Source organism: Sander lucioperca, chromosome 4 (genome assembly GCF_008315115.2).
Source record: "Sander lucioperca isolate FBNREF2018 chromosome 4, SLUC_FBN_1.2, whole genome shotgun sequence".
NCBI classification, from domain to species: Eukaryota; Metazoa; Chordata; class Actinopteri; order Perciformes; family Percidae; genus Sander; species Sander lucioperca.
The window spans coordinates 44,552,586-44,568,358 of record NC_050176.1 but is presented as its reverse complement, the minus strand read 5'-3'; the positions used below and the strand labels follow the sequence as shown (position 1 = coordinate 44,568,358).

General features: G+C 39.8%; 1 protein-coding gene and 1 long non-coding RNA gene across 35 annotated transcripts in view; one reads left to right on the top strand and one right to left on the bottom strand.

Annotated features, from left to right (window-relative positions):
• The window catches only part of ptprdb (protein tyrosine phosphatase receptor type Db), a 161,066-nt gene that overhangs the window by 88,061 nt on the left and 57,232 nt on the right, over positions 1 to 15,773 (top strand). For all 34 annotated transcript variants that reach the window (XM_031285779.2, XM_031285775.2, XM_031285773.2 and 31 more), the window contains 2 exons: positions 1,683 to 1,832; positions 13,210 to 13,355. In XM_031285779.2, coding sequence (XP_031141639.1) covers positions 1,748 to 1,832; positions 13,210 to 13,355 — 231 coding nt within the window. In that variant the 5' untranslated portion in view covers positions 1,683 to 1,747. The remainder of the gene's footprint in view (positions 1 to 1,682; positions 1,833 to 13,209; positions 13,356 to 15,773) is intronic.
• LOC118494843 lies at positions 5,334 to 15,462 on the bottom strand. The gene is made up of 3 exons (XR_004897050.1): positions 15,308 to 15,462; positions 10,575 to 10,578; positions 5,334 to 5,344 (listed from the first exon to the last, which is right to left on the bottom strand). It is a non-coding gene; the product is annotated as an uncharacterized LOC118494843 (long non-coding RNA).

The window sequence follows — 15,773 nt, the reverse complement described above, 5'->3', positions numbered from 1 at the left end:
GTAATATCGCAATATGGCATAAGTGTTGTCTTTTCCTGGTTTTAAAGGCTGCATTACAGTAAAGTGATGTCATTTTCTGAACTTACCAGACTGTTGTAACTGTTTTTTTGTTATTTGCCTTTACCCACTTAGTCATTATAGCCACATTACTGATGATTATTTATCAAAAATCTTATTGTGTAAATATTTTGTGAAAGCACCAATAGTCAACATATCGTAGCGGTATCGATATCGAGGTATTTGGTCAAAAATATCGTGATATTTGATTTTCTCCATATCGCCCAGCCCTAGTTTCTGGACAGCAGCAGTGGTCTGCCATGTCTCATTGTGCCATGTGATTTGAGTTGGGAAATTTCTTCTAATGCTAGACTCTCACACCAGGCGCTGCAGATGGCAGAGATACAGACAGAGAGACAGACAGAGAGACAGACAGAGGGACAGAGAGGGAGTGATAATCTGACTGATGGGAAGGAGAAGAAAAAATGCTTGGGGGACAGTAATAGTAAATAGTAAAAGACAAGATGAATAAGAAGGAAGGGACAGGGGAGTCAACAAGAAAGGACACTGCAAAAAAGTGAAAGAAACCAGTGTGTGAAATATAGAAAAAAATGAGACAGAGGGAGTCTAAGGAAAGGAGTGATGTAAGGATGAAAGGATAGAGACACTGAGCTGTATGTTGACCCAACACTGTGTGCAACATAGCCAGTAGATCATTCTCCTCCCACTTTAATCTCCCCATCAATCCCTCGCTCCATCTTTCCACCCCTTCATGTTAAAGCCATTCATTCATTTTCATCAATATGAAATCATGCAGATTTGACGTACATTGGAAGAAATCCGGTATTGAAGTCTGCTTTGTTATGCAATGGGTAAAAACTAGAGCAGAAAAAAATGTGCTTACTTGGGAGATTTAAAAAGATTAACTTTAGAAGCTGACTGGTGTTTTAATGCTAAATGTTTGCTATAAGTTGAAATTCATCAGCTACGTTGTGAACTCTCTCACATGCACACAAACACACACACACACACACACACACACACACACACACACACACACACACACACACACACACACACACAAACACACACACAGGTTTGTGGCACTATTGTTGTGGGGACCCGTCATTGACATAATGCATTCCCTAGCCCCTTACCCTAACCTTAACCATCACAACTAAATACCTAACCTTAACCCTTACCCTCACCCTAACCATAACCTAATTCTATCCCTAATCCTACAACCAAGTCTTAACCCTTAAACAGCCCTTTAAACTTGTGGGGTCCAGCATTTTGGCCCCAGAAAGCTGTCGGGACCCCACAAGTATACTGGACTCCCGGTTTTTGGACACCACGAATATAGTAAAACAAGCCCACAAACACACACACACACACAAACACACACACACACACACCAACCAAAACACACCTCCGGCAATGAGTGGATGGTCCTAATGAAGCAAGAAGAGTAGAGGCAGCTGCATAACTGGAGTGTAAGGCCTAGAGCCAACTTACACACTTCAAGTCTGTGTGTGTGTGTGTGTGTGTGTGTGTGTGTGTGTGTGTGTGTGTGTGTGTGTGTGTGTGTGTGTGTGTGTGTGTGTGTGTGCGCAGACTATATAATATCTGAAACTCTCTGAAAGTCTAATGCATTTCTTTTTTACATCCATTCTTTCTCTCTCCAGGTTGTGAGGGCCTGTTTCTATCGTCCTGTCATACAGTGAGGCAGTGAGCTCACGGTAGATACAGCATGCATGTGTCGACATATCCCATGATGCACTCTGCCAGTCCAGGCCTGCTCCTCCTCAGCTTCCTTTTCCTCGCTGATGCCGACTGTGAGTCCTTTCACACTCAGACCCATATACTCTTATTCTTACACACACTTACTCACAGATATAGAGAGAAACAGTTAAATTATATATGCACTACATATCTTTTGAATGCACGTGTACACAAACACATGCAGGGTTGGAATGGCCTGATTGTTTCTTACAAACCACTGTATATATGTGTGTGTGTGTGTGTGTGTTTGTGTGTGTGTGTGTGTGTGTGTGTGTGTGTGTGTGTGTGTGTGTGTGTGTGAGTGTGAGAGTGAGTGTATAAATGTGTGCTGGGTAGGTTTGATATGAGGTCAGCTGTTTTCGTCCATCCCAGTGTTACTTGGCATGGATAGTCAGACCACATATGGCAAATCAGATAATTTTTTCCACTGCTTGTGCAACTGTGTTCATACTGTGTTCATACTGTGTGTGTGTGTGTGTGTGTGTGTGTGTGTGTGTGTGTGTGTGTGCGTGCGTGTGCGTGTGCGTGTGCGTGTGCTTGATTGTAGCTAGTCCAACTTATTTCTCAGGGACATTAACATTAATATTCTTGTTATGAGTTGTATGCTGGTTTTAATTAAGGCCACAATTGATTATTTTTATTATTGATTAATCTGTCAATTATTTTCTCTATTATTTGTTGGGTCTGTAAACTGAAAAGAAAAACATGAAACATGTCCATCACCATTTCCCAGAGCCTTTAAAAATATTAATAAATAGCAAACCATTAATAGATTATCAAAATAGTTATATTATCTTTCAATTGATTAATTAATTAATTAATTAATTAAACCCCAGTTTTAATCATATTTGGAATATTACATGGAACTTATAAAGTCAACTGGTAATTCATCTCCCTGGGTATGAACTGAATTTAAAAACGACTTTATTACAGTACAGAAAAAAAGAAAGAAAAAAAATGTCTTTCCATTAAGCCAAGCATGCAAATAATCACACATTCCATTTACCCCAGTAGAACCACCTCCTTTATATTTGGCCGATATTCAGCCGATCATCTGTGACTTCTTTCACTTTTGTCTCTGGCTTTTTCAAAACATCTTCTAGTGTACTTACTAGTGTGCATGTTAACATACTTAATATGGGTGTCTACCTGTGTAAGAGAAAGTCTTGGCCAGGCATGACTTCTCTGCCAATTTGTCAGGTTTGTTAACTAGATAAAACATGCAGCATTTTTGGTCTTTTTTTTGAAGGAAAATGCAGCGTAGCTCCAAGCTTGTGGTTGTACGATGCTGAACATATATCATCGCCACCAACACATAAGTAAAGGCTTGAGTCAGCCATCCCAGTCCTGCAATGTTTTGAAAGTACACGGTCACACAGAGCCCAGTAAAGCACACACATCCACAAACCACTCTTGTTTTCCTTTCAGCCTCCTGCCCTCTTGTCCCCTGTGTAAGTTCCAGGGTCGGCTAGTAAAGGCCCAGTCATCCATCAAAACGATGATGCTCCCAGACTTCCACTGTGGCGGTTAGGGGAGCAGCACAGACACACAGAGGGTGGAAAGGATACGTTCTTTGTCTCCTCTGTCTATATTTTTCTTTTTCCTGTGCCCTCGTCTCATTCGCTGTGACTTTCTCTTATTGCTCTTATCCTGCTCGCTCCCTGCCTCTTCTCTTCACATCTGTATAATCTGGGGAGAAAGGAGGGACAGAAAGCTTGAGGGGAGGGGTTGGGTGAGGAAAGGCTATTCTTTTCTCTCTTTTTATCTCATTGTATATAACGTACAATGCCTCTTTTAATATCAACAGTGGGGACTCAGAGATTTGAATGTTGAAAATGTAAACAGAGGCTTCTTGACACAAGAAGAATCATTCAATTCATTCAAATGTTAAATGCACTCTGAAAAATTGCTTTCAGTGGTGCTTATCTTCACTCAAACTTAGTGCCAAATGAATTGGGTTTTACAAAATAGAGGCAACATTTTAGTTTCCTCCTCTATGTCTGGACAGAGGCATCATTTTTTATTAAACTTTGACACCATCAACACACATGTTTGCTACATAAGTTACACCCAAATCCAGTACACACTAATGGACTGAGGGTATTAAGATGCAATCAGATGGAACAATATCCCATGTGCATAGTTGGAAACCTTGCATGACACTGCACCATATGAGCATTCTGCACACAAGCGCTGGTGTAACAATACACGCAATGCACTGAGCTTTGCTTGTGAAAGCATGTCTTTTTAAAATTCCTCTTTTACTCCCTCTTTCTCTCCGCCTGTCTCTCGCCCCATTTTTGTTTCTCATTGTGTATTTGTGTATGTGTGCATGCATATAACATCTATCTGGTGGATTAAGAGTAATGCCCTGATCCCGTCGCAAACTGGGCCACTGCTGCACTGCTCCATGTACGCAGGGAGATGCCCTGTGTGAGAAACTACATATATCCACGTGTCATTCAGGGTGACGGGAAACGATGCAACAGGGTTATTTCTGCTGACCCTCGCTTGCCCCAAAACCAACAAGCTGTCATTCTTCCCCTTGCATGTGTGTGTGTGTGTGTGTGTGTGTGTGTGCTCAACATAATACAAGGAAACAGCTCATTTTCAGAGGCTACAGTAAGGAAGCAATGCTGAGTGGCAACCCAGTGCTTTAGTAAGCAGTCTGTACATTTTGAATCCGAGCAGTGGTTTAGGATTCTGCCCAGGGAGGCTCTTGGTAATGTGAAACTCTTTAGCCTCAGTTTGCATTACATCATTTATGTGTTATAAAAGCTGTGCATTTTTCCACAAAGCTTGAAAAACCACATCATTAAAAGAACAGTTTTTCTCAGCTACTGAAAATATGACATTTTCACACATGACATATTAGGCCTGAGTATAATATTGGAAAGAGAACTTGCTCATGTGGTGACTGATTGACCTGTCAACATTCAACCATATTACCAGCACTCCCATGGCCTTGAGGTTGACTGGAATCTAAAAGGTGGTTGGGTCAATCTCCCACAGTGACAGCACCGCTACTTTTGCTTACTTTGGGAGCCCTTGAGCGAGGCACTGAACACCAACCACTTAGACAGGAGCCTTCTTTGGTTACCTGCAAATATTTCATTCAGCTTTCACTCAGGTTCTAAGTTCAAAGGTGTAGGTTTCTATAAAAAGCAACATGTTCTACCACAACACATGGCAGGCTTGTTTTTTGTAAATTTAATGAGCCTAGTTTTTAATTTTGTTTTTAGTTTGGGTTTGACTTTTCACATTATTTCAGCTGATTTATCATTTCCAAAACAAAACCCCAAACCTCTGCGTTAATTACTTTTAGCTCAAGTTTTATTTAGGGCCAGTTGAAATGTGCAAGGTACCCTGTAATAAGCTTTGCACCTGCACACAAAGCTATACACATGTTTTTTTCTTCATATTTGATGCATTTGATATATTTTGAAAAGATACCATACTTACTAAAGATACATTACATGGTGTGGTATGCTGTACAGATTGTAATGCACTTTGAGGCAAATTTGTGATGAGTGATTTTGGGCCAGGTAAATAAATCTGCTCAATACTTGACTTTGGCAACAACATAAGAAAGCAGAGAAGCTGTTATACATGTGTGCTAACGATTTGTGAGTTCAGGCATATTGTATCCGTAAGGCTTTATGTTTCGTGCCACATGCATGTGTGTGTGTCCCTGTAAGTATGTTTGTAGTTGTCTGTTTTATATGTTTATGTATGTAAGCATGTGTAGTGCTTAGAGTAGACAAGAGATTAGATTGCGATAAGTATCTAGTTTCGTGCAAGCTTCATGGCTCCTTGTTGCTGATGGATGAGGCACCGTCAGGATTTACTGGCATGAGATGAAGAGGCAGGGTCCCAGAGGTTAAAGGTTTCTGCCCCGGGGGATTAGTTAAGGGTGTGAAACAGAATCAAGCGTTATTTTCTTAGATGGATTGTGTTTCTTTTCTGTGATTGATTGGTATTGCCTGACTCACTGAAATTGCTAAGAAAAGGCAAGATCCTGGTTGACATTATTGCCCGTAGCCACAGTATAAAATGTCAACATCTGCTATCGGCATTTCTCCTGTGGACTGAGAAGTGATGATCAAATGACCAAAAGGCCTTCAGTGTTACACTGGTAAACCTACTGGTCAAGTCTTAAGAGATCATTTCTGCATTTATTTTCTACCATTTAATTGTGTATCATGGCAGTTTTTACATGCATGGACCACCATTACAGATACTTTGAAATGTTCCCTTGCATATAACAACATAGGAAGCTCATTTAGAGATTTTGGGACATATGCTAATACTCTTTAATGCAGAGAATTTATTTAGATGAGCAGATTGATAACATTCTCATACCGGTCCATTCAATATGAAGCTGGAGCCAGCAGCAAGTTAGCTTAGCTTAGCTTAGCAAATCCTGGAAACAAATGCGATATTGGCTAACATCTGAGCTCTAGAGATGCAGGACAAGACCCAAAGACAATATTTATTATATATATATATATATATATATATATATATATATATATATATATATATATATATGATTATATATATATCATAATGATTATATTTATAGAGCACTTTTCAAAATCCACTTTACAAAGTGCTTCACAAAGGCAGCAAAAAAAACCAGACAAGTCATTAAATCATCATGTTATAAAAGAAAACAGATGAAAAACAATTTGGTGTCTAAAAAGCAATACAGTGTAGGGAAAAACATGTTTTAAAGAAAATAAAAGTCAAATCACTAAAGGCTGTCAGATAAAAGTATGTTTTAAAAAGGGACTTAAAGGAGATCTCTGACTCAACAGACCTGTGTTTCAGAACCTCGGGGCCCTGACTGCTAATGCTCTGTCTCCTTTAGTTTTTAGTGTATTTTTAAGACCTCTGCTTGAGGATCTCAAAGTATATATCAGCGCATACGGTACTAAGAGGTCAGAGGTATAGCAGGGAGAGAGGCCATGAAGAGCCTTTAAAGTAATCAGTAAAATCTTAAACTCTATTCTAAAGCATTGGGAGCCAGTGTAAAGAGGCTAAAACAGGAGTAATGTGATCATGTCTCTTGGTTCTGGTTAAAAGCCTGGTTCTGTGCAGTCTGGAGTCGATCAATAGATTTTTCGTTTAGGCAAGTAAAGATGCTGTTGCAGTAATCCAGGCATGATGAGAGGAAGGCGTGTAAAATGGTCTCTGTTTCTTTAAAAATTAAGATAACTCATATTATTTGTACCCTGATGACATACAGCTTTTATATGAAAAAGGATGCAGAGGATTTACTTTTCATAATGCTCTGGTCAGGCCAGGAAATGTCATCAAATTTCATACCAAATAAAAGAATTAAAATATAGGAGGTTTTCGCTGCTGTTAAACTAATAAACGGGTCATTTTTTACCCTCAAGGCATTGGGAGGTTTAACATGGTTAGACAGTTTTTTTTTATTAAAAAACACAGCAGAAAGGTCTACAGTGATGTTGAGTAAGGAATACAAGACATGAGCATAACTCTAATCATGCTGAAATTGTCTTTTAATTTCCTTGTTTTTAATTAACATGTCATTAGCTAAATAATTTATGGTTTATTTTCTGGAATCATTTATTGCATTGAAATTTGGCCCTGGTGTTGATGTGTCATCTCATGCTCATCCGAAATATGACATTAAACCTTAAAAATAAAAAGGCTTATTTAAATGATTGACGACCTCTTTCCATCAACTCCAGTGCAAATATCTCTCCATAGAAGGTGACAGAAATGGGTCACATCACAAACATTTTCAGAAGTCATATACACAAAATTAAAATGCCAATAACAGCTATGTTATTATTTTAACTGTTTACTGCCAGTGCCCGCTTTAGGAGTAGCCTACTGTTAATATTCTGGGTACAGAATATACTGTACCTTCAAATCAGTAATCTCATACTCAGTTTTAGCACAGTGACCCTTTGGACTCCCTCAATAAGTTCTCCATTGTTATCTATAAATGTCAATCCACGGATAAGGCTGAGAGAAGGAAAGTCCATGTTGATGAGAAAGAGAATGAAGCAGTTCTGCTGCCGAAGCTTCTTAGTGTGCTGCGTCGCTGGCCCGCAGCAGTGAGGCTAGTAGCTGCTAGCATAGCTGTGCGCCCATTCGTGAGTAACAGGATCTGACCAGCGTTAGCTTAGCATTAGCTTAGCAGGTGCACCCGTCTGTGAAGAGGCCTGGAAAGCATCAGCTTAGCTCTAACTTAGCAGAGCAGTGGTCTGTGAGTAATAGACTGTGACCAGCACTGAGAAAACCCTCTGTTCATCTTCATGGGAAGCCAGCCCTGACCCAGTAAAGTTGTGTACCCAGTGGGTAGCCCATGTTTTTCTAATGATCTGTGTATAAAAGAAGACCTCATTTGATTAATTCATCCCCTTGTGTTTCTAACAAATTAACCCTGATTAACTCGGCACTAGCCAGATCCTGGGGCAGCTATGGTGGGTAAGCGGCACGCTAATTGGACATGCATTACTATCGGCAGTAAAAGTGCATTTTATTCTTTTGCTATTGCATCATTGTAAAAGTGATGTTGTTAAAGTGATGTGTGGTGACATCAGCTGAATCAGCCAAACAACTGCAGATCTGTTATCCATACAGAGAAGTGACAAGTCATAAGCACATTTTATATGAGAAGAAAACAGTGTTTGAAATAAATAATACAATACTCCAGATTTGGTTGAGACACTGACACAGATGGACACTTAAACTTTATGCAACTTGAATTAACATTTTATCTTAATTGTGAAATGATATCAAAAGTTGAAATGACCCATTTTACCAAATGTTTTCCAATTAACACGTATGTGCTGCAGAAGGATGATAGCTGTCTCTCTGTGTTTATTGGCCCCAGCAATCCAATTTCATTCCAGGACGAAAGCGAGCAGCTGATAATTTGCTCCTAATGTGTCGGTTTGATGTTAATGTGTTTTAAGTTATGGTTCTGGCCAGCTGCCCACCCACTCTCGAGGCTTACTATCATGGCCCTGGCTCAGGCCCTGATATTGGCCTCGTTCCTCAACTTGTCTGACAAGCCTGACTCAGTTCTCGAGTCATCAGCTTACCACCCACCACCACATACAACACTGTGCAGCTGGATCTTTCCCTGGCAAGGGCTGTAAATTACTCATTACGTGCCTAACTATCGACATGAGCATGCACACACACACACACAGGAAAATGTGAGGCGCAGGCACAGATGCTTGGCAAGTTGTACCAACATCCAAAGCAGCCTTTTCAGATGTGATCAAAACTTCCAACATGCAGACACAAATGCTCACAAAAGCTATTCATGCACATAAACACGTGTCCACACAGACTCAGTAGCACCCAGGATCATCTATGAATGTGCCTGATATCTACCTGATCAGGAAGGTCAATAACCATTTATTCCCTTCCTCCTCTAAGGGATTATCCACTATTCAACATGAGAGCAGTAAATAAACCAAGCATTAAGCTCAAACACAGATTTAGCTACCATGAACATCTTCTTTCAGCTGAAACTATACTAAGGCTTAGTCATTCTATATTCTTATCTGTTATTTTATACTCCCATGGTAATCCAGCATCTCAGAGCTTCTCTTTTCCAATTTGTAACTTTGATAGCTGCAGTAACGAACAGAGTGAGTTAATTTTGTGCTGCTGAGTTGCTTTTTGTTGATTTGCTTTGTTGGGATAGGCCTGTCTGTTTTATGCTTTTTCACATCAGATCAGCTAAGTGATTGAGGGCACACAAGATGAGGCCTTAGGGCACAGAAATTGCAATGTTTTGCAGAGTTTTGGAAAAGATCTGTGGGAGTTCAGATCACTTGGCACAGTGCATCCCAGGATAAATTATGTCTTGTTTTATTATTATTTCTGACATTAATGGTCAGAGAACAGAACAATTCAAATCAAATAATTTAAAAACAAAAAAGCATTTTTCTCACATCTTATAAATCTAAATTGGGATCCCGAGGATATAACACATTTCACTCATTGTGTGTTGCTCAACACATATATTCATACATTTCTCTGTCATAAAAACGTATGGGAGCCCCTTATTTATCACACTTTTAAAACTTTACAACCTGAGATGTGCATCTTTTGTGCTTAGTTCCATCTGTTTTCCCTCCCAAATATGTACTTTCCATTCTTAAAAGTATACAGTTTTCCAATCTTAATACACTATATTCGTAAATCATAATCCCTGAAGGTTTTCGCTAGCATCTGTTCTTACAAAACTCGATCTCTCTCGCTGTGTCCCTCTAGGTTAAGACAGCATCTGCCAGCTACTGTCATTAGCTTCATTTAGTCTTGCTATTTGTCTTTTCTGCTACTCCAGTGCATAGCCCCATTACATTTGCAGGTTCATTTAAGGGGAGTTTATCCAGAAATGGTGTTGCATTTGTCACGGTTTACTAAATAAGTAAAAAAAAAAAAAAAAACAGGTTTGAGGAGAAGCATAGCAGAATATGACATCAGTCCAGATTTAACCTGTATATCAGATGACATATTTGTGATGTATATATGAATTAGTCAATATCATTCATGCGATCAAATTTGTATTCTAGGCCACCATCGTTCTGTGCTACTCAAATGCATTTATTTTATTTCTGTTTTTCAAAAAGACATTAAGACATTTCATCCTGGAATCAAAGTTTATCACACGTCTTTAGCCGTGACTCGAAAGTGGTCCGGAGAGTGGAGCTGACTTTGTAATTCCTGCCATCTGTTGTGTAGATCAGATCCCACTCTATGGCAAACTTTATGTAAGCCACCCTCCATTCAACCCCCCTCCTCCCCCCACACACACCCACACACACACACACACACACACACACACACACACACACACACCAAGAGGGGAAAGATTGGCACTAATTCCATCCAAACCTTATTCCGCGGACCCACTCGGTAGATCCCCCTCACATCCATCTTGGGTCATATTGAGGGAAAAGAGGAAGGCTGTAAGGAACGCCTGGCGACCTAAGCATGTGCCCCACTAGAACAAGTTATTATGTGAATTGTTCAAGTCCATCTTATCTTTCATCTTATATCCATGAAATAATAAACCTTCAGGTAGCTCTTCCCTCCCCTAAAAGTGTTACAAATATTGAAGTGCGCTTTTGAGCTTGAGCCCTACCTTCCTTGGCCTAAATGTCAATGCTTAATCCTACCAAGCAGCACGACCATAAAGAAACTTATGATCTTGGCAAAAGACACAACAGTCAGGAACATAAATAGAGAGCAGAGAAGTGGTACGAGGGTAAAGAAAGGAGGCAAACAGGGAGGATGAATGTGAAGAAACAGTGATGGACTTATGGAAGGGAGACGAGGGAAAAGAGGAAGGATGAGAGCCCATAAAGAGAGGGGAGGAGGAAAAATAACAGAGAAGAGGAGTTGCGAGAGTGAGAACAAGTGTGGAGCATACGGTTGCAAACCCCCCCCTCATTAAGTCAGTCAATGTGACAGGAAGACTTATGTAACACCCCAGAGATGGAGGGAGGAGATGGAGAAAGAGTAACAAGGATGAGGATGAAAGAGGCAGCAAGGAGAGCAGCTGTGAAGGGGGGCAAAGAAATGATTCAGTGGCAAAGAATTAGGAGCCAGATGAAAGATAAAGGGGCAAAATATGAGAAAGAGAGAGCGTAAGACAATTAAACAGGAGATATATGAAGAGAGAGATCCGAAAAGCAATTGAAAGATCTACAGTACCGTGCCTTTTAGTATGGCTCTGCTGGCTTTACACTTTTCATTTGTTTTGTGGGGGAGAGATTAGCAAGAGGATTAAGAGTGCGAATCTCCCGCTCCTCATTCTTTCTGTTTCCCTCTCTCTTTATTCTCTCACTCTTTCTCTCTCTCAGATGGGCACACGCACATTTGCTCACTCGCTCATGCATCACACATGCATGTAGAAATTGTGTGCCTCAATGATATACTGTACATATTATATATAATTCTTAGATGATTTTATCAATCTGACAACTATTTTTCTGATTAATCGATAAGGCGTTTGAATGCAAAATGTCAGAAAATAGTGAAAAGAGCCCGTCATCTTCAAAGAGCTTGTTGTGATCAAGCCACTGTCCAAACCCCCAAAATATTACAATAATGTAAAAAAGGAGAAAATCTCACAAATTATTACATTAATCAATGTATCGCTTATTAAAATTGTATAATTGTCAGACGATCGACTAATCGTTTTGTCGCTAATAAATATACATGAACTCACACAAGCACACTCATATAGTACAGTATGTGCACAGTTTGTGTATATATACGTAAAGGTATATGCAAGGATGAAAGTAAGCAGACAAAAAAATTACACATACTCTCTCTCTCACACACAAACACACACTGTTCTATTCAGTCATTCAGGTAGATTTGGCCGTGAGCCAGTGAGGTGTAGAGTTGATTGGGCAGCTTGGGGCTCTCGGACCATGTTTGCCAGTACATCTGGCTCTCTCGCTCTCGCTGTCTTTATCTCACCCTCTCTCTCATATCCACCTCCTGCTCATCTTCCTCTCTCCCTCCACTTCTGCTGTTCATGCTCTCTCTTTCTTACCCATTCCGCTCTCCATCTGTCTCCCTCCACTCTTTCCCTTTATCTCCCTCGCTCTTCTGTTCATTCCTCCACACTCTTTCAACACACACGCTCTCCTGTTCCTTTTCTCTCTCTCTCTCTCTCTCTCTCTCTCTCTCTCTCTCTCTTTTTTTTTTCTCTCCTCCGAAAAGCTTAGCTATTCTCTCTCTCTCCCTCCCTTCCTTTTAAAGAGCAAAAAGCAATTTCTCTCCCTTTGTCAGGGCGGTTGGCGGTAAGCCCTTAAGTAGGGATTTTCTGGTTTGGCTGGAATGCCATTAGGCGAGCTGGCGGTGACGTGCCGTGACTGACGTGCCGAATCTTTTTGATGTTGTGATGTCACAATCCAGCGGAGGCTGTGGTTATGATATTGTTGGCGTCCCCAGAATGAGGGGCTTTAGTGGTCATGTCAGGAGTAAGTCTTCATAAATCCTTTATGGCACAGAAATATTAAGCTTCTTTGGTGGTTCAGGAACAGAGGGAAAAACATGGTGGAACGTGCACACATGTGCACAGGAAAAAAAGATGCACACACAGACACAAAGCCACCCACATAGAATTCTTCTTTCACACACTTTCTGTAGCACAACCAAAGTCTCAACCATAAGTGTTGCAGATGTGTCATGTGTGAATGACAGATGATAGTAGTACAACAAGTGGAAATCTGGTGCTTGAGTGCTCTTAGAAACTAATACGTATAGCCTAATATGTAAATGTATGTGTGAATGCTTGTTAGTATAGTAGGAATGGTACTCTGAATGGTTGTCATATTAAGAGCATTGACACAAACAGCAACATCAGGGGTTTGATCTTCACTTAACTTTTGTATACATCTTTCCACACAGCACCCCCCAGGTTTACGCGAACCCCAGAAGATCAAACAGGAGTCCAGGGGGGGGTGGCCTCCTTTGTGTGCCAGGCCACAGGGGATCCACAGCCCAAGATTGTGTGGAACAAGAAAGGCAAAAAAGTCAGCAACCAGAGATTTGAGGTATAATGCTGAGATGCACTGATAGTTCTGACTTCTTCTCATGCTGAAATGTTGTCAAGAGAAACCCGACCAGCTGTGTAAAACAGTTGTGTCTGAATAAAGCAGGATGACTTGTCAGTGGGGTCAGTTCTTGTTGTTTTCTTTTCTTTTTATACCTTTCTCACAGCAGACATTTTGACTTCCATGGCATTATTAATGGCTGTAGAGCTTAAAGTAGGAGCTGCTTTGTGGTTTAATGATTTGTATAGCCTTGAGAAAGAAAATTATTTGGAAACTGTTCTGATAATCAATTCATTGTTTAATGAAATAGTTTGACATTTGGGGAAACATGGTTATTTTATTTCTTGCTGAGAATTAGATGAGGAGATCAATACCACTTTGAATCTGAAGGTGGAGCCAGGTAGCTTAGCCTAGCTTAAAGGGGTAAACAGCCTGCTAGCACATTACACCCCAACCAAACTTATTTTCACACTTTACACTTTACTCATTAAACAAGATGTAATGTGTTAGTTGTTGAAGGTTATAGGTGCTGGTGGATTGTTTTTACCTTTGGACATAGCCATATGCTAGTCTTTATGCCAAGCTAACGTTTTACTAACGTTGGCTGTAGCTTTATATATAATGGACAGATGTAAGAGGGGTGTCAATCTTCTCATCTAACTCCCTGCAAGACAGCGAATGAGCCTGTTTCCCAAAATGTCTAACTATTCCTGTAAGTAATTTTTCAAGCACAAATGCCATTACTTTGTCCCAGCTTTCCAATTGTGACTATTTGCTTTGCTTTTTATATTAGTAAACTTTGGGTTTTAGACTGTTGGTGAACCAAAAAAAAGCACATTTGAAGACTTCACCTTGGGTTCTGGGTAATTTTTTACCAAACAATTAAACAAGTAATCAAGAATCATCAGATTAATTAATAATGAAAATAATTCTTAGTTGAAGCTTTAAATGGCTGCGTTACATTTAGGTTAGCCAGTTTCAGAACCCATATTACACATTCTCAGTAAAATTTCCTAAATGGAACTGGAGTATTAATGTTACACCTGTGCTTTTCCTTTGACAACAAATCAGAGTGCCCGCTGTGAGAAAGATGTACTGTATTGTTGGCACTATATTGCAATGAAAGTTGAAATTTAAGTCAATAATGAGTGTTGTGTACCATATATGACCAGTTTGCATATAAAGCCAAAATTGTGCTGTTAAAGATTTGATCAGTTTACCTGATTTTCTTCATTGGTACTCTAAAGGTTATAAAACAGTCTGAAATGCTTTCTACTCCAACTCTTTCATATGTCATGATGCCTTAGGCTACAGTTTATGAGATTCTTATATGATCAGCTTTATTAGTTTCCCGCAGGCTCTGACCTTTGATTTATTTCAGCACCTCACAAGTCACTCTAAGATGGAGATGTTGAACCAGCTTCTCTCCTCCCCAGTCAGTGTCACCCTGAGCTCATGGTGCTTTTCCACTTTAATAAGTCGGGTTTCCTCCCAGGTTTAAGTTCATCTTGGTGTCTTCCTGTTTGTGATTAAATCAATTGGAAAATATTTTATTTTTAATCCACCCTATAGGCTATCACCTTAGACTACTTGCTGTATATTCCTCTTTTCTGTCCTGCCAGTCAGGAGTTGTTGAGGGATTTCTTTAATTTGATTTTAGCAAACAAAAAAATAGGAAAAGGCTTTTTTTTTATCTCTGAACATTTCTGTTTATCATTAAGCTGCAAACAGTGTTGAAGGTAAAATTAAAACCAAACAGCAACACCAGTTAAGGTCCATTGCTTCAGCTAAACATTTAAACAAACCTGCCACTACTGTATCTGTACCACAGTGCAATATTTTAAAGCTTGATGAATTTAGAGGAGGTTTCTTTAAAGGTCCCATATTATAAAAAAGTGAGATTCCCATCTCTCTTTTGTATTATAAAGCAGGTTAAGGTGCTCTATAAATACTGAAATGTACACAGCCCGTATTCAGAAACGGTGCACTTAAACGAGCCGCCAGGACTTCCGTGCGATTGTGATGTCACAACTTTAATATATATAGGTAGAAAGTGCTGCTGCAGTGTCGTTACAGTCATTCCTGGCTGTAATGACGGTGCAGAGACTCTGAGAGCGCAGATGCGGAAGACCCAGAAATGCTGACCAATCAGTACAGACTGGGCTTTTTCAGGAGGGGGGCTTAAAGAGACAGATGCTAGAACAGAGCGGTTCATAGGTGAATACAGGTATATTAAAACAAACAGTATGAGTAAAATAATGTGTTTTATCACATTAAAGCATGGAAACATGTTCTAGTAGAAACCCAAAATACAAGTGCTATATGAACATGGAAAATTAGCATAATATGGGACCTTTAAACATGCAGTTTCTGATTTCCAGGTCACTTTGGAGGCAGCAAAAACAAACTGTAAAAACA